General features: G+C 36.1%; 1 protein-coding gene across 1 annotated transcript in view; it reads right to left on the bottom strand.

The window, feature by feature from the left end:
- Positions 1 to 27,089, bottom strand: part of ARHGAP15 (Rho GTPase activating protein 15) — a 604,723-nt gene that overhangs the window by 476,050 nt on the left and 101,584 nt on the right. Inside the window, exons 5-6 of the mRNA XM_059166761.1 lie at positions 26,003 to 26,090; positions 5,251 to 5,340 (exon numbers count right to left, since the gene is read on the bottom strand). Of these exons, the coding sequence (XP_059022744.1) occupies positions 5,251 to 5,340; positions 26,003 to 26,090 (178 nt within the window). The remainder of the gene's footprint in view (positions 1 to 5,250; positions 5,341 to 26,002; positions 26,091 to 27,089) is intronic.

Raw genomic sequence — 27,089 nt, 5'->3', positions numbered from 1 at the left:
AATTATCTTCACATTAATAAACTTAAGGAGTACTTAAACATTTCAAGCTAAGACATATTCAGATCAGGAAGAGCAATCAAATTATGTTTAAATGTAAAGCATATCCATGGAAAAATACTACATGAATATGTTTAATATACATTATAGCCAGAAGACCCCAACCGAAGTCAGAAAAGTAATACAAGTAATGATAAATCTACTCTGAGATTTACCTTACTTTTGGGGATAGAACCTGTTCCCCTGAGATATATTTACATACTAAAAAGGGAATCTCAGATCCAGGAAATTCAGCCATCATTTTTGTCGAGGTTATAAATTGGTGCCAGGGAAAGAAAACAGACTTCCATCTAGTTGAGTCATTTAACTGCCTTTTTTTCTGCCTTTCAAGCAGGCAGTTGATATAGTTCTGATCAGCCATAATTCATTAATAGTAGAGTTATCTTATTTAAAGCACATAATCTACAAATGAGTCTGCTGCATGCCCATGGGTAAAATTTTAAGTTTTATTTGAAAGGAAACTCCGGAAAACTGAGGTCTAGTCACTGTCTCACTGTAAGAAACAGTAAATATTTAGGGTATAAATGATTTCACTATCTTAAATAATCATCTCCCATCATATAGGTTGCAATGAAAAGGACCAAGGAAACAGATAGTATGTTTCTTATTCTTTACCCCTATTTACAAAAGGGAATAGAGTGGACATTCTGGAAATCATCTTGGAGGACAGAGCCTATATTGTGAACACAATATCCTAAGGTTCTTTGACAGTGAACTCTTTTTTCAGCTGACAGAATGCCAATCTAGCCTTAGCAATAACCACTGAACGAGTTGAAAGGAGTCCAGTCCTTCGGTGCAATGACTACGAAGCAGTATGCCACATAGTCTCTTCCTTTGTGTTCTCTGTGAGGAGACAAAACTTATTTACATAAGAGTAAAGAACATGGATGTGCTAAGCTAAACGGCCCAGAATGCCTTACAGTGCTTGGGACCATCCTCTATTTAAAAGGGAGTAGCTCCTTGGAGGTGGCCAGTGTTTAGACATGGAGCGTCTATGGATTTGGTCTTTGTGTCAGGAACCCCCTTCCCCTGACTTTCAAAAATATTTAACTTGGAGAGAGTCTTTTGTTTGAAGAAAAGAAGAAAACCTGAATGAAAATGTTGGAGTGCCTGGGTGGCTCAGGGAGTTAAGCCTCTGCCTTCAGCTCAGGTCACGATCCCAAGGTCCTGGGATCGAGCCCCACATCAGGCTCTCTGCTCAGTGGGGAGCCTGCTTCTCCCTCTCTCTCTGCCTGCCTCTCTGCCTACTTGCTATCTCTCTCTCTCTCTGTCAAATAAATAAATAAAAAATATTAAGAAAAACATGTTCCTCACACTTTGAAACAGGAAGATATTAATGGTTAGAAAAATTTACTTATTGTTTTAAATCCCCTTGCAGTCATTTGCTCAGTTGAACTCCCCCTTGAGCAGCTTTATAAATGCGGCCGTATCCTCGAGGAAGGAGAAGGTGACGGGGCACCACATGTGTCACAGATGCCACCCGACAATACTGCCATCCTGTAACACGGTTTTATTTAGTTATTACAACTATCTCTCTGTAAATGACATTTAGGATTATTTAAGATTATGTTGTAATCCTTTTAATCCTCAGTGCTTTAAATTTCAGGCTAAACACCAAAGAGCAAACCAGCACTTAGCAGGAATGTTTAAAACATGTGATTTGAACATAAATCTTTTTATTCACTCTTTCCCTGATGAAGACCTCGTGCGGCTCTCAAGTTAACTAAGAAAACTGGTACCACAGTTCATTACAAATCACGCGGTTGCTAAACGCTTTCTCAAGCTACATCAAACTTGTGATGGTCCTTGACAATTATGCTAAACGCAGAATTAAACGAAGGTTAGCAGCAATGAACATTTACTGATATAATTTAGAATTTGCGTGACCTTTTTACAAGTACAAAATGTCTCTCTGGGTTTGTGTGTATGCGTATGGAAATGGTCATTCTCTTTCCTAAGGCGAGCTGTTAGATGCAGGTATACACATGGACACACATACATTATATCACAGTCATACCTTGGAAACACATATTAGAACTTGTCTATATATGCTTTATTATAGAAGCTGCTAATGATTTTTAAATTTATATATATTTTAAATGTAATAATAATAATTTAATAAATGATATATATATATCATTTATTATATATATATATCATTTATTATTAAGAAGTACCAATTAGGCCCAAGAGTTTTCTGTTATAAAACAAGCAGATGTTCTTGAACTCAGTCAGCAAGCATCATTCTGACTTACTGAGAGTTGCTGAATACCAAACCTTAAAACTGAATTAATACCGCCACTGTTATGTTACCATGGACCAATCAAGTAAGACTGAACCTACATCAAGGGTTTAGTAAAGACTTCAGCTGTGGAAGATATTTGGGTTTTAATACAAGACGAAAATGAACAACTCAAATGTCCCAATGGCATATACAAATGAATGAGACAAATGAAATCTTTCCATTGTGTGCGTGTGTGTGTCACAGATGTGTGCTTCTGAGTCTTCCAGGCACATAATTTTTTATTTGTTTTCCTATTCGTGTTAAGTTCGACTTCTCTACAGACGTTGCAATTAGGTGGCATATAATTGCTAGTCCATCAACTTTTTAAAGACAGATTTAAAATTTTAAATTATTTCTAATTTTGCTCTTCTTTGATTTTTCTTGAACCAAAAATCTCAATAGTCATTTGCTATCTGTAATCTATAATTCATAGGCTGAGATTGAACACCAAGCCTAATTCAAACTTGGAATTTTAAAGCTATTTCTGATGTAGCACATGGTCTTTTTTAGTCAGGAAGAAACACTTCATTATTCTGCAGGTAATGAAACCCTTGTACACACACACTCAAACACCCAACAATGCCTTAATGCCATGTTTTTGAGATATAATCATGTTTATTCTGATCATTTGAGAGTTAGACCAGCTAATGTATCTAATCAAATATTGATGCAAGTCATCTAGATTTAGCTCTCTGGCAAATCCTTTCCTATGCTTTTTCGTTAACAGAACTATAAAAGCTATTTATATTGTTCCTCACAAAGGGTTTACCCTCGTAGTCTGTATCTATGGATACGTATTAGTAAATTTTACCCCAGCTCATGTATTTGGGTAATAAAAAGATGTCAGCATGACAAGAAAACCATGATTCACCCCAAAAAGAACGAAGCAGGAAATAAAATCAGAATCTTTCTTTAGCTTTGTTATTCACATCATCCTTATAATCACTTCTTTCCTGTTTCTCTACACTACAAGGGGACAAGACAAAAAGAGTTGAGCTGGATGTAAGAACACTAAGGTCCCATATACTGCTTTGGTACCTTACAAACAAAAGTAGCTGGAAGAACTACTCCAAAAAGCTACCAAAAGTGAGAATATTTGGGTTTTATTTTGTTTTAATGTCTTGGGAAATAGCTACTGTTTCATATTCAGAAATATGAAAAACAAGGAAAAATTATATCAGGAGGCAGTCAGTCATATAAGGAAAGGTCAATCTCATATCATTAATATATATTATCATACATATCATCAATACAATGACTTAAATATATATCTGTGTAAATTATGTTCGAAGCCTTGTAAAATTAGGCATAAACATTCTTCTTCCATATCTGCAGTTCTATATACATTGTATATATTCAACTGTCGTCCTCATTTTTTATCTAACTTAACTTTTCAAAAGATCAACAGAGGAACTGAAAAAGGCTACCTTAGACCAACTCCCAAGAGTTTCTATTGTCCAAGAATTATGTCAATGTCAAATTTTAATCTCTTTATTTTATGACATGGGGACAAGGATTCTAAACTCATAATACATAATACAACACCACCACTTAACTCACCTACTCACCTAACCTAATTCAGAACTATTCATACTGATCACCTAGGTTATCATAAAAGCTAGGAATATGACCTCTATTCTTTTTTTTTTTTTTTAACTTATCACAGAATAACAAAAAGAATAAGAAATTGGGAGCCAGGCTGTATCACTAGTTCACAATTCCTCTCTTCAAAACAAAATTTATTTTTCTTTTCTCAATTCTGTAAATTCAGATTCTAATCACTTTAGGCTGATTTTAGTCCTTTGATTTCTAGACAAGTATGTTTAGTTTTCTTTCTTTCTTTTTTATTTTTTCTTATATCTTTCTCTCTTTTGGTAAAAAGAAATAAATCTTCAGCACATAGAAGATGAATGCCTGAATAAAATAAGAGTAGAACCAGAAAAATAATTTATTCTAGTAATGTTAACGTGGGTTTACTTTATTTGGTAGACCTGGGCTAGCATCTGAGAAATGCAGAATTTGGAAACCAGTTTTTTTCTCTACAGTGAGAGTTCAGGAAATGTCACCTATCTACACTTCTGTAAGACCCAATATATTAATTTCACTGATGAATTTAAGAATGGAATAGACCTTTCTTCACGAACAAAAATGATCTTAGAAGGCATTTAATATAGTAATTATAATAATAATGTTCCTGGCTACTAAATGATATAAATTCTAAAATATACCTAGAAAATTATTAGTTATTTTGGAAATGCAAAAGTAAGTTAAATCTTACATAAAGATAGAAAAAGATAAACCTCCATAATTTAAAGTTATTAATTGCCAAAGGGATCTTAGTAACATCATATATGAAATATTCAGTTTTCTCATTTCCTTTCTTTCAAGGATCTCATCTGGTTCTTTTCGTTCAATGTAACATGATTGAAATTATTAACCATAGTTATTTTTTCCCCAAAATTAAATTATGCAATCCAAAAATATCCAATTTCTATAGCTGTTCAGCTCTTTCCATCCCCTAAGTTACGTGGGTGAATGTAATGTATGACTACGGGTAAGAATGGAAATGGATGCCAAAAGTTTATATCTGAAAGTTCTACAATAAATCTATATAAGTCAAACACCCTAGGTCTGAACCCCAAACAGCTATCAAATACAATGCAACATTCAATGACTTTCACTGTAGAATTAATCAAGATACAACATATATTTTCTATTTAGATAGCAACCAGTAACCAAGAAAAAGCCACAAAACAAACTAAAATTCAACAAAGAGGTGAAATCAGTTTTTCACAGTGACCTTCAAACAACTAGTTCATGCACATGAAACCATCACAACAAGGAAGTATATGTTGGGACCTCAGATTTAGAAGTAATAAGAGTAAATTTAATATATGTAACATTCTTACCTGAAAGACATTCTTTCTGCTTGACTTTTCCTTGGCCCATTCAATGTGTGCTCCACACAAATCTACACTTTCTGGTTTGTGCCCAGTTTTCTGTAAACAAAATTGAAATAAGAATAAAAAGTATACACCATTGGTGATGCCTATCAGGAGAAGTAAAAGTTTATTGAGTTAGCAGCTATACATATTTATAGTATAAAGCCTTTCTCTTTCTTTTTTTTTTTTTTTTTTTTCAGTTTCAAAGAGATATCTGCACCCTCATGATAACTGTGGCATTGTATACAACAGTCAAGACACACGGCAACAACCTAAGTGTTGATACAGGAATGGATAAAGAAAATGACATGTAGATAAAAACATAGATACAGATATAAATATCAATCCACATGGAAAAATTATTCAGTCATTAAAAAGAAGGAAATCCTGCTATCCATGACAATATGGACGAAGCTTAAAGGTGTTAATGCTAAGGGAAGTCAGTCAGACAGAAAAAGATAAATACTGCATGATCTTACTTATATGTGGAATCTAAAAAAGGCAAACTCCTAGAAACAGAAAGTGGTTACCAGGGGCTGGGGACATAAGGAGATGTTGGTTAAAGGTACAAACTTTTAGGGTGTGACTGGCTGGCTCAGTCTGTTAAGCATCCGACTCTTGGTTTCAGCTAAGGTTATGATCACGTGGTTGTGGAATGGAGCCCCACATTGGACGTCAAACTCAGCATGGAATCTGCTTGAGATTTTCTCTCTCCCTCTGCCTCTGCCCCTCCTCCCACTCATGCTATCTCTTTCTCAAAATAAATTTTTAAAAAAAGAGGTACAAACATTTAATTTGAAAATGAGTACATTCTCAAGGTCAGTTGCACAGCATGGTAACTATAGTTAACACTGTACTGTATCATTGAAAGTTACCAGAGGAGTAGATTTTAAACATTCTCATCACACACACACACACACACACACACACACACAGAGGTAACTATGTGTAAACGAATATTAACATGGTAATCATTTCACAATACATACATACATCAAGTCATCACTCAGTACCCCTTAAACTTCTATAATGTTCTCATGTATATCTCCATAAACCCAGAAAAAAAGCTGCCAAATTTAATAAATATTTATTAGATGCCAACTGTGCACCATTTAGAAGTTCCTTTTTTGAACATCAAAGACTACACATGTATGCATATATTTTTATTCAATACATTTAATTTAGACCAAATGGATTATAGCATGTGCTTCCTTTTGCTTGACACAATGTGGATATGACCTAAAGCTTCAGTATTTCATGATAATTAATTAATGGGAGCATTATCTATATTTTTTTCTTCATATTTTATTTTATTTTATTTTTTAAAAGATTTTTATTTATTTATTTGAGAGAGAGAGAGAGAAAGCATAAGCAAGGAGAGGGAAAAGCAGGCTACCTGCCAAACAGGGATCCCAGGACTCTGGGATCATGACCTGAGCCAAAGGCAGATGCTTCACTGACTGAGCCACCCAGGCGGCCCGCTTCTTCATTTTAATTTGATTCAAATGTATCATATTTATATAACTTTAAATTTGAAGAACTCAATACATTAAACAAAAGCTCGCTTGTTTGAGAAATTTCTTTATTTTCAAAGAAAGTAATGCCATGTTTCAAAGACTCCAACTATTTTCAGATGTTCTGAGCAACTCTCATTTTCTCTATAAATTCAGTATTTTTCTCAAACAATTTTCCACTGAACAATTTAAAATTTTAGTATAAGAAGCTTATAATATTTTAGACAATATTTTAACAATAAACTTTACTTTAAAACATGAAATTACGGGGGTTCCTTGTGGCTCATTTGGTTAGGTGAACTGACCCTTGATTTCCGGTCGTGATCTTGGGGTCATGGGATCGAGCACCACATTGGTCTCCTCACTCAGTGGGGAGTCTTTTGGGGAATCTCTTTCTCCCTCTGCCCCTGCCTTCCATTACCTCCCTCTTTCTCAAATAAATAAGTAAATCTTTAAAAAACAAATAAATAAAACAATAAATTATGGAAGAACGGCAAAGATGTTATAAGAAATCTGTTCACAATTGGTGACTCATAGCCAGTATAGCCAATTCAATCTGTTTAACAGAAATAGACTTTTTTTTTTCCTGAAAGGCCAGAAAAATGGTGGATTTACAGTAAATTGTGAGGTTCGTTTTTTTGTTTTTTGGGGTTTTTTGTTGTTGTTGTTGTTGTTTTTGGTTTTGTTTTTTGGAGTTTTGTTGTTGTTGTTCTTGTTGTTTTTTGGCAACTCAATAAAATTTTCTTAAGAAGGGAAACATTGTAGAAACCAAGCATAACTTCCTTTCAGGATAAATTCAGCTGGCAGGACAGTCATGGATAGCATATCTTTTCTCTGTTATCTGGTAGTAATCTCATGAGAAGCCGATCAAGACGAGGATGCCTCTTCCAGATGCTTCCATCAGTGAAATATTTTTACAGTTTTACCCATTCTCTGCCCCCCAGATGATCACTATCGTGGAAGATCTCAAAGCATGGTAATGATGTTCATTGTTGAATGATTTATGATGTAGAAAAATTAAAACACCCTACTTCTTCTTCCCATTAATTAGATTATGGGATACTCAGAATAACAGAAATAATCATTAAAAGTATGTAACAAAAGAGATTATTTTCCCCGTATAATGCAGTCAGGGAAAAAAGATGGAATTATTTTCTAGAAGAAATACTTTTAATGTGCCAAGCACTTTTCTGTTTACAACTAGCAACTCACTTAATTCTTTTAACACTGTATGAGGTAAATAATATTATTATCATCATGGTATAGGTAATAATATGTTAGCGTAATTAGGCATACTTTCCCCAGGTAACACAGGTAGAAAAGGAGGAGCCCAGATTAAAAGAGGGTAGTGTCACTCCAGGGTCTGCTCCTAACCGCTATGCAGTCCTTGAGAATTTAATATACACTGTGATCACATGCATGTTAAAACATGTAACATTTTGGGAAAGAGATGATTTTCTTATTAGGCATACTGGTCTTGTTTTTGTCCTTCTCTGTTAAACTCGATCTTCCCATTGGGCCTTTACACCACCTGTTTACCTGGAAAACCTCCCAGTCTTCACATGGTTGACTCCTTCTTATCCATCAGGTCCCAGATAAATGTCACCTTGTCAGAGGTCTTCTCTGACTGTCTTATAGAAAAGAGAGCTGTCTTCTAGCTTACTCTTTCTCTATTTCACTACTTGTTTTAATTTCAACACAGCCTTCTTCCTAACTGAAATTAACATTTATATTTTTATATGCTGTCTGTTTTTCTCCCACTAAAATTAAGCTCCCTGAGCTGGGGCCTGGTTTGCCTTTTCCTCCACTATCTTTCCCAATGTATGGAACAGTGCCTGGCACAGAGTTGTTGTTCAATGAATATTTGCTGGATTCATAAATGAAGGAAAAATACCAAAATGCAACTAGCTTTTGTGCTTTGGAAGGAAGGTTTGGGCATTTAAAAATTCCCCATGTTGTAACAATTAAGATTTATATTTGGTTTAATTCTTAAGCAGTCTTTGCTTCAATATGGAAAAATGAAAAACAGTTTAATAGACTCATGTGGATTGAACCCAGTATTTCACAGAATCATTCAATAGACATTAACTGCACAATTACTATATGTCAGTGTGTTAGCCACTGTGTTGGGCACTGGGACTCCAGAGGTAAGGAAGATACTCACTCTTCCTTTCAGAATCCTATACCAGCTTCAGACTCTATGTAATTTTCAGTAGGCTTTTTCTTTATGGGGAAAAAGCAATCTAAGCTTTTCCAGAGTTCTCACCATCCAGCTCTACCACACTCTTCACATCAGTGTCGTACACTAAATCCTATGGCTTTGGTTCTGGCTTGGATTTATCTCAATCTGAACTCTGCCCATCATTCAGTCACCTCCCATGACCCTGACCTTGACTCATGCACTCTCCATAAACCCACTGCTTCCTCTTCTCTCCATTTCATTAGTCTTCATTCTCCTTCTCATCTAGCAAATCCCATGTTCTGAGTTTTCATCACTCCCACCCGTTATGTTTGCTTTTGAAGTGATTGGAATCACCAGGCCTTGTATGCACCCCTCTGGGCCCTTACTGGTTTCACTTCCTTCCATAAACACACCTATGTCCCCAACTCACCAACTACTTCAATGCTCCCCCATTTCTCACTCTCTTGCTCTCCCCCATGCAATGAGCCACTCCACTCTTTCATCCACTTTTCCTTCTTCTGTCATTTTCCTCATATCCCCTAATTCTGGCGTAATAACTTTTGACTACTCAGAGAAGTAACATTACAAATAATGTCCACTTTCTTCTGCTGGGGTTTTAACTCTACTTAGGAAGGAAAAAACAATGAAACAAACAAACAAATAAAAACATGGTAAAAAAAAAACACTTAACATATCCATGAAATCATTGCCAACACCAATGTCATCAACACTTAGCAAACTTTTTTGTGTGTTCCTAGTCACTTTCTGTTCTTCCTCATAACACCTCTCTTCCAAGCTTCACCACATTCCAGCAGCCCATCAAATGGCATGCTCCTAATTTGCAGTGTTCATACAACCCTTGAGCTGGAACATTCACCATTCTTCCCAATTTCAGAGTCCTATCATCAAAATGAACTAATGTACAAACACAAACTTTAATAAATCCCTCTCTGTCATGCTTTCTGAAGCTTTGTATCTATTTCTTATTTACTCCTTACAATAGTCTTGTGCAGTTGTTACCATCGCCTTCAACTTACAATGTGGAGAAACTCAAGCAGGGGGTGGTTAAGTGGTTACATAAGTGGTTACACAAGCTCATGCACTTAATGTGTGCCTGAGCAGAGATAGGAATTCACTGTCCTCCAACTCCAAGTCCCAAGTTCTTTATCATAACCTAATACATGACCTCCTCTCCTCTCCATACCCAACCTTTTCTCCTACTAGGTCACATGATGAGAATTAACGTTTTCTATCCCTTCCTTGTAAGTGTCATAATTTCCCATATTCTGTTCTGGCTCCTGGAAGTTTGGATCTGAGTCTGTGATTTGGGTCCACCTGTCTAATGAACTCCCATGCCTGGCATGACACTGGCATCTATGAACATCAAAATCTCCTGGCCCATTGTTGCCATACAGTGCATGATCCACTTCCAATGCAAGTCCTTTTCTGCCTCAGAGGAAGAGATGTTCCTCCTTCAGCCCATGGCTTTTCTGCTCAGTTCCTAATTCTATCCAATCCTGTTCCTCATTTTCTAAGTTGTCCCCTTTTCTCCTACAATTTTAACCTCTCTCTCCCAAACAGATTATATCCTTTAGCCCACAGCTATGCTCATGTCACTCTTGTTCAAAAAAATACATAAATATATGCAAGCATCAACCCTACAACCTTGCTTGTTCTCAATCTCGCCAATTTATTTTCCATGATTGCCAGGATTCTTGAGTTTTCTGCAGTACATTCTCTGCTTGTTCATGTTTTATTCTCTTTTCAACCCACTGCAGGCTTTTACTCCCTTCCTTATCCGATCTAAAAAATGTCTTAACCATGAAAATCCACAAAAACAATCTGATACCTTCCCTCCCATCATCCTTCTACTTGAACTCTGAACTGTTAGATTCTGTTCCTTTTCCTTAAAATCTGCCCCTCAGCTATGGAGACATTTTCTCTCTAAATTTTTATTTCACCTTTTATACTGTCCCTTCTCTGTTTCTTTCACTGACTTCTCTTCCTCTTCCACTTCTTAAGTGTTGGTAATCTCTGGTTTACTGTTCCAGGTCATTATTTCTTATAGTTTATTCCTTCTTATGGGTTTCATCTTGCTTCTGATCTGATCCATCACCTGGAACTTGTTGACACCTTAATTTTTCCTCTGGCCTCCAGCTCCTACTAATGAGTCAAACTGTGTTTTCTTTTATTTGTTTTGTTTTGTTTAGATTTTATTTATTTATTTTACAGAAAGATCACAAGTAAGCAGAGAGGCAGGCAGAGAGAGAGGGGGAAGCAGGCTCCCCGCTGAGCAGAGAGTCCGATGCGGGGCTCAATCCCAGGACCCTGAGATCACGACCCAAGCGGAAGGCAGAGGCCTAACCCACTGAGCCACCCAGGTGCCCCCAAACTGTGCTTCCTAACTAACCACCATTAAGATGCAGCACAGACACCTCAGTGAAATCACTGTCTTACACTTGCCCCCTTTTTTCTATTGCTTGTCATGCTTAACCATCCCTTGATCCACTTCACCTTTTCTTCTTCTCTTTCCTTTACTGTTTACAAGAGAACAAGCAATGCGGAGCCTGAATTCCAGAATGAGGTCCATTTTCTTCATCTCATGACTTCAGCCTCGTTTAAGCTCTTATTTTCTCTCATCTGGATTCTCTCACTGTTCCCTCTGGGACCACACAAAACGATTTCATTTTATGCTCTACATTTTGACTTTTTTCTCTAAAACACAAATCTTAACCATATTTCTTATGGAAAACTTATTACCGACAGGATAACGTACAAATCTCTCAGTAAGCTATACAGGCTCTTTTATATCACTCCCCAACCATCCTTATGAGTTCCCTCCATCCCCCATTCTTCTACAACCAACCATGCTAAATTCATGGCAGTTCCCATATGCACCACACTCTCCCAATTCTATACATTGGATGCACCCTTTTCATCTGGAACACATTTATTTTTCTTTGTCCCACTCCAGCTCGTTTTGATGATATAATTCCAAAATAATCTCCATGAGGTGTTCCTTTAGTCTCTCCTTCCCACCATCTCCCCTATCCTAAAATCCATTTTGTTACAATTCTTTTTGTTATCCAATAGAGAATTACAGTGGAAAACTTACATTCTTTACAAAATAAATAAAACATCTCAGGATAATAGTTTACAAAATGAGATAATTTTTAAAAATGCAATTTAATAGTTAATAAAATTAAAACACAATATCCCCATTCATATTGATCTTTAATAGGAAATGACCTGAAGTCACAATCGGAGCAAATGATTGGATTTGGGATCAGAAGTATACCAGAAAAAGTTAAAGTGATTTGAGTAAAATTCAAATAAATAAATATATCAGCTTCAAGAAGAGAAAACTAAGATATATCAGAGAGGACTATGTAAAAATGATCCTGCTCAGTAGTTCATTGTTACAAAGGTAAAGCAGAGAGATCTAGGCTTGAAGAACAATGCCAAGGACTCAGACTTATTAGAAGGAAAAATTTTCAAAATTTAAACATTGTTAAACATTGGAACAAGTTTTTCAGAAAAGTTGTTGAATTTATTTGGAAGACAGTCAAGATTTTATTCAAGAAGTCTGAAATTAAAGAATCCTTTAATAGAAAACATATTTCTGATTCTACAGCTATAAAACACAAGAAAAAGTCTGCTAATGAACTACATGATGCCAATGGATCATATTGTACATCATTATAAAAATATACTTTTTAAAAATTGACTAAATTTGGATTTAAATCTAAGAGTGTACTTATCATATCTCTTCCGGGGTAAACTTAAAATATAAATGACTGGCTTGAAAATACTTAAATAAAATTATTTAGAAAGTTACTGCTTCTGGACAATAAAATATAAAAACCTGTTTGTTGGGGGCAATGTTAAGCCATTAAAAACTGATCCTGAGTCTTGTCCACTTCTGATTTTTATTATTCTTTTAGTTTATCTTTACTATTCTCCAATAATATTTGACAAGGTATCCTTTCTGTATTTTTCCAGAGAAAAATTAGGTTAAAACTTAGAGTAAAACTTCAGATTAAACCTTAGGATTACGTTTTTCATTTTTTATGGGAAATTTGAGACTCTTTAACACACATTAAGAAAATAAGAACGGCCAGATTCTCTTTTGCTTGATGGCATTTTCCATGAGGAAGATTGAGCATATGCATAGGTAACAAATCGCTGGACCACTCATTATCTTACCTTTATCATTAGATGGGGTTACAAAAAAAAAAAAAAAAAAAACAAGTCTCGGATTTGATGAAGCAGGTTATTAGCTACCATTTTTTATTTTGGATTAATTGCTATTCCAGAATATAGACTCAGATTGTCCTTATCAGTTTGAAACATAAAACACAAAATCTGTTTAGGGGAATTAACTTTTATCACATAACTGGTTTTGATTCTGGAAAATCATTCATGGAGGAGGATAAAACTCACTTATAAATTCTCATTTGGGCAAAATGATTTAGGAAAGAGTGCTGAATGGATACCTGATCTTATTAATGTCTAAAGTATGGCCGCTGTCAACACAGAAGACGATACTTGGATTGTAAAATGTGGGTTTTATGTATATGAATATAAATGATGTTAATAATAACTGAAATTGTTTCTACAGTGAAATTTCTCAGTATATACAAGACCAAATCAAACTGAGATTTTCAGAAAAGCAAACCTTTGTTGGAGACTTTGGGCACTAGAATGTTGTAGGCTTGGTTTTTTTGTTTGTTTTTTGAGGAAAAAGTATCCTTTCCCTTTCAAGAAATGAACAGATATATTGCATTCCATTCTGAATCCAAATCTTGCCAGAATAAATACAATAGTTTCTATTTAGTCTACTTTTGTTGTATGCTGATACTGTCTCCATTTGCATTACATTATTATTTATTATTTTTTTATTTTATTATTTATTATTTTATTACTTTTGCAAGGTGACTAGCTTGGACACATTTTCGATGCCTTGGGTGTTCCCTCAGTCCTTACCTAGACCCTCACCCTGTCAGTCTACCACAGCTGTCCCTGCACATAACCAACCTGCTTGAACCCATTTGGTCCCACTTCCTGAGGATGGTCAGTCACCTTTCTGGAATTCGAGGCCCTCCCTCCTGGTTGCCAGAGTGCAGACGGGCTTTTGGGTCTTCATCTATTTTCAGATTTGTATAAATTACCAGTTTATAGGGTATAGAATCTGGCTTTCTGAGCAGCCATCCAAAAGTGTGCCCAGGATTCATCTGATATAGGCAGTGAAGACTCTGGGCGGTGAAACAAAAAGAAACAGGAAATGAGAAGAAACATAACTCTCCTCCATCTCTCCTTCTCTCCCACAGACTGCCTCATGCTTTCTTCAAACAGCCTACCTGCAGCTTCCTTCTAAGTCAAGTGCTGCAGCTGCCTAGTGATTCTCTGTGTCTCTTTGAGGTTCACTGGAGAGTAGCAGCTTGCTTGATGACACAGCTTCTCCACTATTCCCCCATCATTTCCTGCCTCACTTCCGTGTGCCTCACTCTCTAAATCATGTATTCATGCCTTCAAAAAAAAAAAAGGATGGGCACGAAATTCAGGCCTCGTTCTCTAGAGAACCTGGGCTGAGATCACTGATCCTTGTGGCAGAGATGAGTAGTGCTACACCACCATGTGTGTTGTCAAAGGGAAGCAGCTCACTAGCCAGGGCCTCCATCTTTTCCCAGTCCCCCTTGCAACAACACGTGGCCATATTACCCGCTGTCTTCACTGCACTGATAGCAAAAACGATGTGAATCACTTCCGGGTTTATGGCTTTAAGGAGCATACAGACCTTCTCATGTTCTCTCTACCTTTCTCTTATCTGCCACAGGGAGTCTGTGGACCCAAAAGATGAGAGAAGCACCACATGGCAGAAAACTGACCAGGAATACCTGTTTTGGACAGTGGTATGAGTAAGAAATGAGGTTCTGCAGAAATTTTGGATTGTATTTGGACAGAAGGAAGTGTTTCCCTACCTGAAGTTTTTATGTTAAGAAAAATGAAGGCAGGGATTTTAAGTACACTGCCAGTAAGTGGCAATTTGAACATCTGAATCCGATTCTATTGGGTTCCAGTGACTTCTCTCTTAGCCACTATACTCTATTGTTCCATGGAGTAATAAAATCAATAATAACAAATGTAATTGGTATTTATCATTGCTGTGTGCCAGGCATGCCGTATCAGTATTCTCACAAAATCTCACAATAAACTGTCTGAGGTAAGGACTCCTATTAAACTCACACTGCAATTGAAATATTCAAGGACTATAGGAACAAATAAAATGTGAACCTGATAGGGCACTTGGGTGGTTCAGTTAGTTAAGCATCTGCCTTCAGCTCAGGTCATGATCCCAGGACCCTGGGATCAAGCCCAGCATCTAACCCAACATCAAGCTCTGTGCTCAGTGGGGAGTCAGCTTCTCCCTCGCTCTTGTTTGGGCTGTCTCTCTCTCTCTCTCTCTCATAAATAAATAAATAAATAAAATCTTAAAAAAATTAAAATAAAATGGGAACCTGGGATTCTCAACCCAGGTGATCTGATTTATTCTACCTGATACAGTATACTGCTTCCCAGAGCATTTCACCTCAGTAGTGAACCGTTAAGAAAGACCAAATACATATATTCAGTTAATCTCAAAATGCACTGTGAAGTAAAAGTCTATTTTATCTTGGAGAAATGCAAACTCTAAATCAGATACATTACATTGACCAAAATGATAAACCACAGAGAGTCAAACTTCATAATTAAAATAGTTTTCTGAGAGAGCCTAAGGTGAGGTTTATTGGACAGTAAGCTATTATCCATTTATAAAGCATCCTATCAATTTCATAGATTTTTGTGGTTATTAAAAATTATGTAAGATACAGAATTTATTGTGGTTAATGGCTAAATCTTGAGAGAAATATAACCAGAGTACATGGCTTCATTTATAGTAATATTGATTACTTGATTTCATTTTTTTCCTTACAATGTTTATGCTAATAAAACACTAGAATTCAATTTCTTTTCTTTCTTTCTTTCTTCCCATCTCTACCCATCATCCTCTAGGTCTTGGACTATTATTTTTTTCTAATTTTTAAAGGTCCGATGAGGCCATATGACAGTACAGCCTGTGGCAATGCTAAAAACTGTCCCGATGTTAACCATGCTGACTTTGCCAGAGCACTATCATTAGGAGAATTAAAAGATTAAGCAGAAATTTAAGATGCCTTCATTAGGCTAAGTTTGGTAGATCTATTGTTTGCCCTCCAATGTTTATGATCTTTTTGAGCAGGGATCCAAATAAGGGCTCAATACTCACTTGACAAAGATAAAATAATTCCATATTCATTTTGCACAGAATACTCAATAATTCATGAATAGCTTTCTGATTGAAACTATTTTCATCTTTTTGCTAAATCACATCATTTTACTCCTATAAATAAGTCCATTTTGTTATTAAAGCCATACTACAGTAAATGAACATTAGATGTATTACATTATTTAATTAATGCTTGTGTTCATTATTTGCATTAGAAGTAAACAATATTAAAAAAGTAAACAAACTATTTTAATGAGGCCTTTTATCTTACTCTTTTTTGCTTTCAAGGTTATGGCTGAATGAGTGGTTTGAAAAGGTTAATAGTTTATTAAATGTCTTGGGAAAGTTTTCTGTTATCAAAAGGAAAATATGCCAGTGTTGGCCTCTGAATAAAAATTATCAGTACAATGTGAAGAGAAAAAAAATAAAGGTAGCACCCTCCCCCCAAAAAAGAGTTACACAAGCAATGAGTATCTAGGGTCCATACTGAACATACTGGTTTCAGAACCATACAATTTGAGGGAGAAATATTGCCTAAAATGTTTATAATGGTTTTGAATTTATGTCAGACTAAGTTTATGTTAACTAGGATTCATGAGCAGTGTGGGATAAATATAACAGAAATAGCTAACTGACGAGTGTTTAAGTTCCACTAAGTCTGAATTTTGATGGATGTGGAGACAAGAGAAATTTCTTAAACCACAAATAAACTTTCCATAGTGTGTTTATTTTAGTAGGTATGACACCAAACATATATTCTGGAATCACATGAAAACAAGTCCAGACTTGCTACTGGCTCCCACTGATGTGCTACTAGGCTCATGTTCTCTCAGATGGATTGGTTGCTTTCTTTGCACTAGGATGTCTTCCCAGAGAACCCTATTGTAAATAGTCAAGGACATATGAGAATATTAAAGTATTTTCTGAGTGAGAAGATGACCTGTGATTCACTAAGTGCATTGGGCCATACTGATGACAACTTAGCAGTTTTGCTATTTTCTTTGTCAATAAGAGCACAGGCTTCATGGCTCTCTTTTGTTTCACCAGACTTGTAGAAAATGTCTCCCAGACAATTTAAGAAGTCCTTTCTTTTTTGTGTTAAAAGTAGAAAAAAATATATATATCTTAATTCCTCAAAACTGTCTCTGAAAACTCTGAATCTGCCCTAATTTGATGATAGTTGGTATTGCTTGCAGAGGGCTCCAGGGTGCTTACAGAATGTAATTATGTCTGCTCACAATCCTGTTCAAGTTCTTTCCTAAGGTGTTTCCACATGGACTTTCTACCCAAACTAGAGTGCCTGCTTCCCTCATCTTATCTAGAGGCAACCTTTCACTGATAGGTACATTCACCTACCAGTGAAAGGTTGCCACAATATATGTTGAAGAGCAACAAGGCAACTCATAGAAGAGATGCAAAATATTTTGGATGAAGGACATGTACCCTAAGCCTTAGGGAACTTCCAAAAATCATTTTCAAGACCAATGATTAGCACATAGTGCATGGGACAAGGCAAGATTTCAATACATATCTGTATAATAAATAAAAGATTTAATTTCCTACATTTTATCATTGGTTACTCCCTTATTTCTACACAAAATGTCCTTTTCATCCCATTTCTGCCTCAAAATCCTATTCATCCTTCAAAAACATGCTCAACTGTCACTTCCTTGACATATATTTAGAATCTTTTCCAACTGGAAACAATCTCTCTTTTCTGAGTTACTATAGAACTAACTCAAGCCTCTGTTCATACCATTTTGGAGCAACTGTCATTGTCTACTTTTTCACCACAATTACTGGATTATGGGCATACTTTTTGTTTCTAGACCCTCAAAAGAAAGATCTAAGTCTGATTCATTTTTGTATGTTTCATAACACCTAGCCTAGTGGCTGAAACATCAAGGATGCTCAGTGATTTTGCAGAATGAACAAGTGGAGAGACATATAGGTTGAGCATCACTTGGAAAAAGAGTTTCTCTGGGGAGGGATTAATTGTGACTAGATCTATGGTTCCACACCATATATATAATCACTTTAGTCAGGTATTGTTATAATAAACCTACTTTTGATTCTGTCTCCTCTATCAGAAGACAAGCACCTTAAAAGCAAGGATCATAAATTATTCATCTGATATCTCTAGGGTTTAAAAACACATTGTGTGATACCTGTTAAGAATTGTTAATTATTTATAGAATAAATAAATGAATGAGTGCCCTAAGTTACAAAGCTTCTCTCCCATAAGGCAATCTATCATTTTTTAAACCAAGAATGCATATTTGTCACATACCATGGCTAGAGTCAGGTTCCAGTCCATATAAAGCAGAAGATCTAAAATCACACAGCCCAGCAGGTACCAAGGTGGCAGATTGTACTGGAAAGTTCTGGAGCTGATTGAAATACTTCAGTGACACTAAAATAGACAGGTGTACCTGAGACATGCATGGGGTGTGAGTCCAGGCCTCAGAGGAGAAAACAAACTCTTATTTCTTTAGGACTTCTTTAAGCAGATAAAGCAAATATGATGTAGCTGCCTTTGGAGGCAAACTTGTTTTTCTTGGGCTAAATGAGATGAAGCCATGATCCTAGAACAATCAACCTCCTCTCTTGCCTTTTTTCATGGTAGGCCTAGTCCTTTGAAGACATGTAACACCTGGGTCATACTCCTGTTCAGTACATATTTATTAAAAAAAAAAAAAAAACAGCTATGATAGATTATTCTAGGGTGAAGATATTTGGAGAATACTGGCTTGTCTTCTTAAAGATTTGCCCCTGGTAGCAAATCCCAGTCCTTGGCACACTTCTCAAGCTATTTTTTTTTTTTAAATCTTATCTTCCAACCAAACTAAAAAAAAAAACCTCTTTTCTCTTTTTAGCACACAGACCTTGCCCATTCTCAGTTTCATGTCATCGTTCATATTTTTTAATTCACTGGAATTCCCTGCCCATAAATCTCCACATATTGAAATTATAACCATCCTTCAAGGCCCAATTCAAATCTTTCACAGATGTGAGCTCTCCCTCCTTTAAATCTCAGAAAAACTCTTTTATGTTTCTTATTTCATCTCACCCTATTTTTTGGCAAAGATGCTATAAAGCAAAGACTATATCTTGATTATATCTCTATGCCTTATATGTAGCCCTAATGAGCAAGCTGTTCATTGTAGGATTTCAATACATATTCTTATGAAGTCTTTTCCTACCAAGGCTTATATAAATAGCACAAACTTGATTAACCAAATGCATATTTAAATGAAAGTGAGGTAGATTGTAAATGAGAAACTATGCTATTTAGATCAACTCTCCACTGAAAATAATGAAAAATGCTGAAAAAAATATTTCTTTTTAAAATTACCTTAAAAATATTGAAAGCCTATGAGATAGTGGGACCTGCTAGGGTAAATATTTTTGGGAAATGGGAATCTGAACCCAGAGAGGAAAGCTGAATATCAAATCAACATAATTGCTCTTTGCCTGAGGACATTTGTTTATACTATACAATTGAATTTTGGTCAATTGACTTCACAGAATAATGGAAAAGGGGCTGCCTGAGGTCTTATGAAAGAATAAAGGAGAACCAATATTGAACTTGTTCTCTTTCTATAAGTCATGGGATTATAAAGAAAACTGCCTTTGTAGATGAGCAATGTGAGAGATGAGAAAAAAATAAAAAGGAAGACTGGAGGATAATTCTGTCTCTGAAAAGTTGTATATGCTCCTATTATGTATACACAATTTGAGAGTTTTAAACTGGTAACTTAGATGAGCTAATCAATTACCAAGAGTGTGACCCTCAAAGAAAAATGCAAAATATTCTGCAGTAGGACATATTTATCCTAGGCCTAAATGATTAGCACACAGTCAAAAATAACCAGACACACAAGGAAACAAAGCAACAGAGTGAGAAGCAACAGAAACAGACTGATCCAGACTTCAGATGCTATGTCACAAGACACAGAATATAAAACAACTACAGGCTTCTAATTTTAACAAAATAAAAGGAATCTGGAAAATGTCTGCAGAAGACAACTATCAAAAATGACACTATAAATTTAAAAAAAAGTTTTATAAATGAAAACCACAATAATTGAAATAAGGATGTTTATCACAAAGGGAGATTGAATTAAAGAACTGAAAGATATATCAAGAGAAATGGTTTGGAATGCAGTTCAGAAAGACAAAAAAAAAAAAAAAGATTTAAAAAGAATGTAAAATGTGGACTAGACTAAGAAGACAATGTGGATTTAGCTAAAGAATTGGAAAAAAAATAAGAGAAACTATAAAAGAAGATTCATTTGAAAAGGTATTAGCAAAATAAGTTAATAATAAGATACTTTTCTAAAATATAGTAGTGACAGTTATAAACTATTTCAAGGCAACAATCCATAATGAAGAATAAAACTGGGAAAACAAAGGTAATTATAAATATAGTATGAGCATCCAGATAACAGTGATTGAACTAAGGTAAATTCTTGATCACAACAATAGATGACAGAAAACAGTGGAATAACATTTTTGATGTGCTGAAAGAAAGTAAGTGCCAACTCAAAATTCTGTATCCTGAAAGAATATATATATTTCCAGAATGAGGGAGAAATAGAGATACTTGAGACAAGTAAACACTGAGCTAGGTTGTTACAGGAATTTCTCAGAATATACTTCAAACAAAAGAAAAAGGCCTTAGTAGAAAATGAAGAAAGAAGGAAATAGCAAAGAACATGGCAAATATTAAATCAACACTGACTCTATTTCAAACAAAAAGTACTGTTTGATGGTGTTAAAAAAAAAAAGAATTACAATAGCAAACAACAATAGTATCTATGCTGAGAAGAGGATACACAGATTAAAAATATTCTAAGGTAATATTTTGGAAGAGGTTAAAGCATTTGATTAGCTTTAGGCTTTGGTAAGTATCAATGTTGTAATGCTAAGCAAGCCACTAACAAAATAGAAACAAATGACATCACTTAAACCAGTGTAAAAAAAAACATGGAAGAAAAAAAAAATGAAAAGAAGAAGCATAACATATTTAAAGAAAGAGGCAAGAAATAAAAGAAGCATACACTGTGTTTCCATTTATATAAATTCAAAACCAGAAGAAGTAAACTACATTTCTTAAGGGCTGTGGACACAGGTGGGAAAATAATGAACGTTATAAAATAATAACTAAAATGCCTATGTGGCAAGGGAACAAGCTGGATGATAAAGGGACAAATGGCAGGGAGTGAGATTTCTAGAAGACTGACAGAGTCTTGATTTAGGGGGTGGTTGTGTAGGAGTTTGACTAATGACTTTTAAAATATACATCTTTATTATACATTTTACTAAAAATGGTTTCAGCATTTTTTTCAATGAATATATTTCAAATATTTAAAGTCAGTTACAAATCAGTATAGGGATAAAAAAAAAAAAAAAGGTGAGGAAATGAGCATCATTCTTTCTTTTGTAATCCAGGAAACCTTGGACATCGTTACACCAGTGGTTTTCAAATGCTCCTTCACACAGGAGGGCCAGCCAGTCTTAACCAAACTTTCTCGGGTCCAAGGTGAAGTGAACAAAACAGAGACAGCATATATAGACAAAGAAGGGGGGTGGTTTCCCATTTTGGTAAAGACTAATGCATTGCATTATGAGGTTTTATTGTATCTAGATTTGGGGTTGGGATATTCTATGATGCCCTTCCTGCTAGAAAAGGATAGGTAGTAAGCGGGAGGTTACCCTTGAATGTCCTACCGTAAGGACCTATTCAGCCAGAGTGGCCCCACCTGGGTTGAACAGCCATTTTGTTGTTTATACAGTAAAACTTAAATTGACCCTGCCCACCACCACCTCCCACCCCCCGCCCCAGGCCCCAGGAACTTACTTAAAAGCAAGTCTGGGAAACCAGTCCCAGGTAACAAAGCCCAAATATAAGGGTGGGTCAGGTCAGGTGGAGATAACAGCCCAAATGCAGGGATGAGTCAGGTCAGGTGGAGACATCCAGTCAGTAGAGCACACATACTGTCTCCCTAGCTACCAAGGAGTGTGGGCCCTGCCTTTTGGGCGCCAATTCTGTCCAAGGTGATAGGCTAGTTCAAATAGCTACTATGGGGTAAATTGTAGTTCCATTGGCCACGCGTGTGTGACTTAGCATAATTGTGCAGCTTTCTCTGTGTGTTACAATCTCGTTGGCCACCTGTGTGTGGCCAGGACCAACCACATGGCCTTTGCTCTATAAACGTTAGCCTGTGAGGCAGGGAGGGGTCGCCTTTTTGCAAGAGATGTCCCTGGCCTATCAGTTTGATTCTCGATGCTTGGCCCGTAAAAAAGCTTTGCTTGACCTTCGCTTTGTATCAGTCTCGTTTCTTTGATCATGGACCCAACAGTACTAAAAACAAACAACCAAAATAGAATGAGTCAGCCCTCTTTTTCATTGAATAGGTCACTGAGGACCCAAAGCCTATGATTCTCTCATTTACACACGCCAGTGAAATGATTCTGTGTCTAGTTCCGGGAGGGGGCTGCTTTTGATAGAAATCTGACTTGGGTGCAAACTGAAAGAATTTCAGTGAGAAAGAAAGAGTTAGACATGAGATGTGGGATCAGGCACATCTTGTGGCATGCTGTGTTAAATGCGAAAGTCACAGAGTAGCAGCCAGTGGAAGAGGCTGAGGGCCCCAGGAAAGCATCTATGGTCATGCAAGAGATACATCTAGAGTCCCAGATGGAAATGATGGCTTCACATTCAGAACTATTCAGTGTTTTGACCCAACACTTAAGCTGCCTATGGATACATAGTTCTCTTTTTGGAGATCATATATGCTGGTATTCCTTGAATCAATGTGTTTTTCTCTTCTACATGTGTCTGCATCAGTTCAAGGATAAAATTAATATGCTGTAAAAATACGTTATAATTCTCTCATGCCCTGTATTAGATATTATAGAATATATTTATTTATTTGATAGAGTATATCAGACCATAATATTAATTTAGCACTACTACTTATTTTTTCTTTTATTAACTAATTTCATTCTCTATTGATTCTCTTGGCAGATATCAGTATCCCCATTTTACAGATGAGGATTCTGAAGCTCAAAGAAGTTGAATGACTTTGTCAGGTCCTAAGCAGCAAAACTGGAAGGAAGTCCCCTGTGGTTGAACTTCAAAGCCCTGCTCCTAGCTACTTTGCTGCTTTGTCTTACCACCGCATTAGCATTCAAAGATCATTCCTATAAAGATTAAAATGCCATTTACTCTTTAAACCACATTCTGTACTACTCAGTTTCTACTGACCCCTTGGAGGAAAGGACAGACTTCTTCCCAGAAGCACAATGAACAATACCAAGACATGTGTAAGGGGGTGCAAGGGAAATTCAGAAACTTGAGCATAAATCTCTTTCAAAATAAAACCACATCATCTTTAATCAAGGCCTGGCAATCATCGTATCGTTTCTCTGAGACTGGAATTGGTAAATGTGGGCTATCCCACTAGGCCTTTAATACTTGGTTAGAAATGTATCCAAGAAGTTGAGGAGCACGACAATTCATGCAGGACAAACATGAATCTGTAATTCTCTTCCTCATTACCACAAAACACAGTTAGTTCCTGCCCTGAATTCACTTTGAAGATGAGTGCCTGGGAGAAACCATAAGAGCATTGAAAACGGGGCCAGAAGTAATAAATAGGGATTGCCAAAAAACATTAACAAATTTCTTCTAAAAGTAAAATCTATTGTCAATTTACAACTCTGAAGGTTGAACTGGAGGCAAGCAATTAGTGGGCTGACTTGAAAGGTTTGCCTGCGATCTAGGAAAGAGCTTTCTTTCACCTGTATAAAATTAAACAGCTGATAATTATATCTCCTGGTCCTGGGATGAGGAGATTAAAATAATAAAATAAAAATAAAGCAAATGCTTTAATTTGGAATCTAATCTCTCCCATTCTCCCAGAACATTCACATAAATGCTGCTCCAGTGGAACTCTTCACACCCAGCAGGAGGAAGATCATCTTCTCAGCAGCCACACTGGCCAGGCAAGTGACTTTTCCTCCCTTTCCTGACTCCCCTTTTATTTATTTATTTATTTGTAAAGATTTTTATTTATTTATTTATTTGACAGTTCACAAGTAGGCAGAGAGGCAGACAGAGAGAGAGAGGAGGAAGCAGGCTCCCTGCTGAGCAGAGAGCCCGATGCGGGACTCGATCCCAGGACCCTGAGATCATGACCTGAGCCGAAGGTAGAGGCTTTAACCCGCTGAGCCACCCAGGCGCCCCGTGACTACCCTTTTAGAAGTCATTCAAAGGGAAGACAAAGACCTGAGTGGATGGGAGTTGTTTTGCGTCTGGCTCTTAGGGGTACTTTATTGTTCTTAAAAAGATTTTCCCAACCTTACTATAGCCCCCAAATAAAAACAAAACAAAAGGCTAGAACAAATTTCTGAGCCAGTTTAAATTAAAAATACAAAGGATTGAGATGTATTTTTAATTTATTTATAATTAGTTTACAGATTGGACCGCATCAAGACTCCAAAATCAGCAAGCCACTTGGGGATAAAGACTATTGCAATTATCAGGAACAAGCCAAACGCTACCTTTTGTTCTTCTTTTTAAAAACAAACAAACATCTCCTAGCAAATGATTTTCTATTTCCTATTTAAAGAGGATTACATAGCAAACAGGACTAGTGGCTGGAAAGCAAAGAACTTGCTGTCGTTTTATTACCTGCCAAATACAAATTAGTTCATTGTGGTTAACTCCTGCCAAGTGACCCCTTTCCCTGCCGCCCATCAGGCCTATGAGGTATGGCTGGTTGGTTCCTGCCGGTGTCCTTCCGAATCAGGAGGCTGTCAGACATGCTGCCTGCCCACTGTCTCCTTCAGGGCGTGGCAGCTCTGGGGCCTGGGCAGCAAGGTTTTGAGCTTGAGGTGCCCCAGTAACTAGCTCGGAATGGCTCCTACTTCCTGTCACTGTCAAATCTCTGTGGGCTTCCTGAGGCCTTCCTCCAGGTACAACAGAGAAACCCTACAAATTTCACTTTACGTAGTAACTACAGGATACAGAAATTGTATTAGCTCCATTAGACGGAGTCAGAAATATTCAGAAAGGTTAGCTGGTTATAGTGAATGTCGCAGTTAGGCTAAGATAAAAAATCACTTGGTTAACTTAGAGTGTTTCCTCATTGGTAACACCCTGTATTAAGGTGCCATTTATAAACAGTTTATTATTATTTATTAATGTATGAAGCACTTTATAGCATGCTAGATAACAACTTAAATTCATGTATTAAAGATGCACGTACATGGTTTAATAGGATTTACGTCTTATAATATTCTTCAAAACAGCTTCCCATAGTCTCATCCGTTAAGCATTTATTACTAATGCATTTTATAACATACTTTATAATACATTATTTGAGCAAGTAGCTGCATTTAGCGATCATTTCATAAATAAGAATAAAGCATTTATAAATGGCACCTTAATTTAAAGTGTTACCTTCACATTACTAGATAGCTGCTCACCATTCGTCTCATTCTGTGATTATTCTCCAAATGCACCACTTAATAAAACAGACACTAAGTTCTATTTTCCCTTCATCTGATTAAAAGTTTATTGAGTCATTTCCTCCATCTGCTTTCAGTTGTTGGTAGCTTGGAGGCTTTAGTGTGATTTCTGATGAAACCAAACTTTTAATTCAATAATAGTTCTGTGAAGATAAGAGTAGAAACAGAACTACCTACCATGTTAGACAGAGCCTGCTGCTTAGATTCTTTGTAAAATTCAAGTTTCCGGCTAGAAAGAACAATCCAGGAAGTAGACCAGTTTTTCCTTAGGAATAGAAAAAAAAAAAGCGTTATCACTTGAAGAAATCATTCATAGATATTATATCAGCAACATTTGGAATGAGTAGAGACTATTTTTAACTAGTCTTCATTAAAGTCTTTTCTTTATTAAAATCTATAGGTGGTATGGAATTTGGGTAACAATAAAGACTTTCTGTAATTTTTAAAAATCATGACATTTATAGTAAACATTTCTCATTTGGAGATCCTCACAAAATCTTTTTCAAGTTCTAAAACTCCAAATTTTGTGTATCCATGTCCCTGACTTCAGAGTCTGTTTCCACGGAAAGCCAAAAATAGCAAAGTAAAAACAGAAGTCAGAATCCCTCCCTTCATTGTTACTTCTTTTCATTGTTCCAGTATATTTCAGAATCTGAAAAACTAACCAGCTAATGTGTCATTGCCTAGTTAAAAAAAAAAATATATATATATATATATATATATATATACATATATATATATGTATAAATATTTAGAGAAAGAGCAAAGGGAGAGGGAGAGAGAATTGTGAGCAGGCTGTATGGCCAGTGAGGACCCCTACTTGGGGCTGGATCTTAGGACCCTGAGATCATGACCTAAGCCGAAATCAACATTTAGCACTTAAACAACGGAGCCACCAAGGCAGCCCAATATTTTTTTCAATGTTGAACCTCACTAGAAATCAAAGATATGCAAATAAAAACAGTGAAATTATTTTTCCCTCTTTGCCAATGTAATTGGCAGAAATTAGCAGAAATAATACCAAGGGTTACTGAAAGGGTGTAGAAATGGATTCTCCCATACAATTTTGGTGAGAGAGTACATGATCACATCTTTCTGAAGTGAAGTTGGCAATATGCTTTAAAAAAAAAAAAAATCATTTAAAATGTGCTTGTCTTTTGACTAAACAAGTGCATTCCTATGAATTTAAGTTTATCCTAAAGTAGTTATCTCACAAGTTGTTAAGTCTGTGGGCACAAGAATTAAGTGCACCATTATGTCTATA

Source organism: Mustela lutreola, chromosome 3 (assembly GCF_030435805.1).
Source record: "Mustela lutreola isolate mMusLut2 chromosome 3, mMusLut2.pri, whole genome shotgun sequence".
NCBI lineage: Eukaryota > Metazoa > Chordata > Mammalia > Carnivora > Mustelidae > Mustela > Mustela lutreola.
Note: the sequence above shows the minus strand (reverse complement) of the source record. Positions and strands in the feature narration are given on the sequence as shown.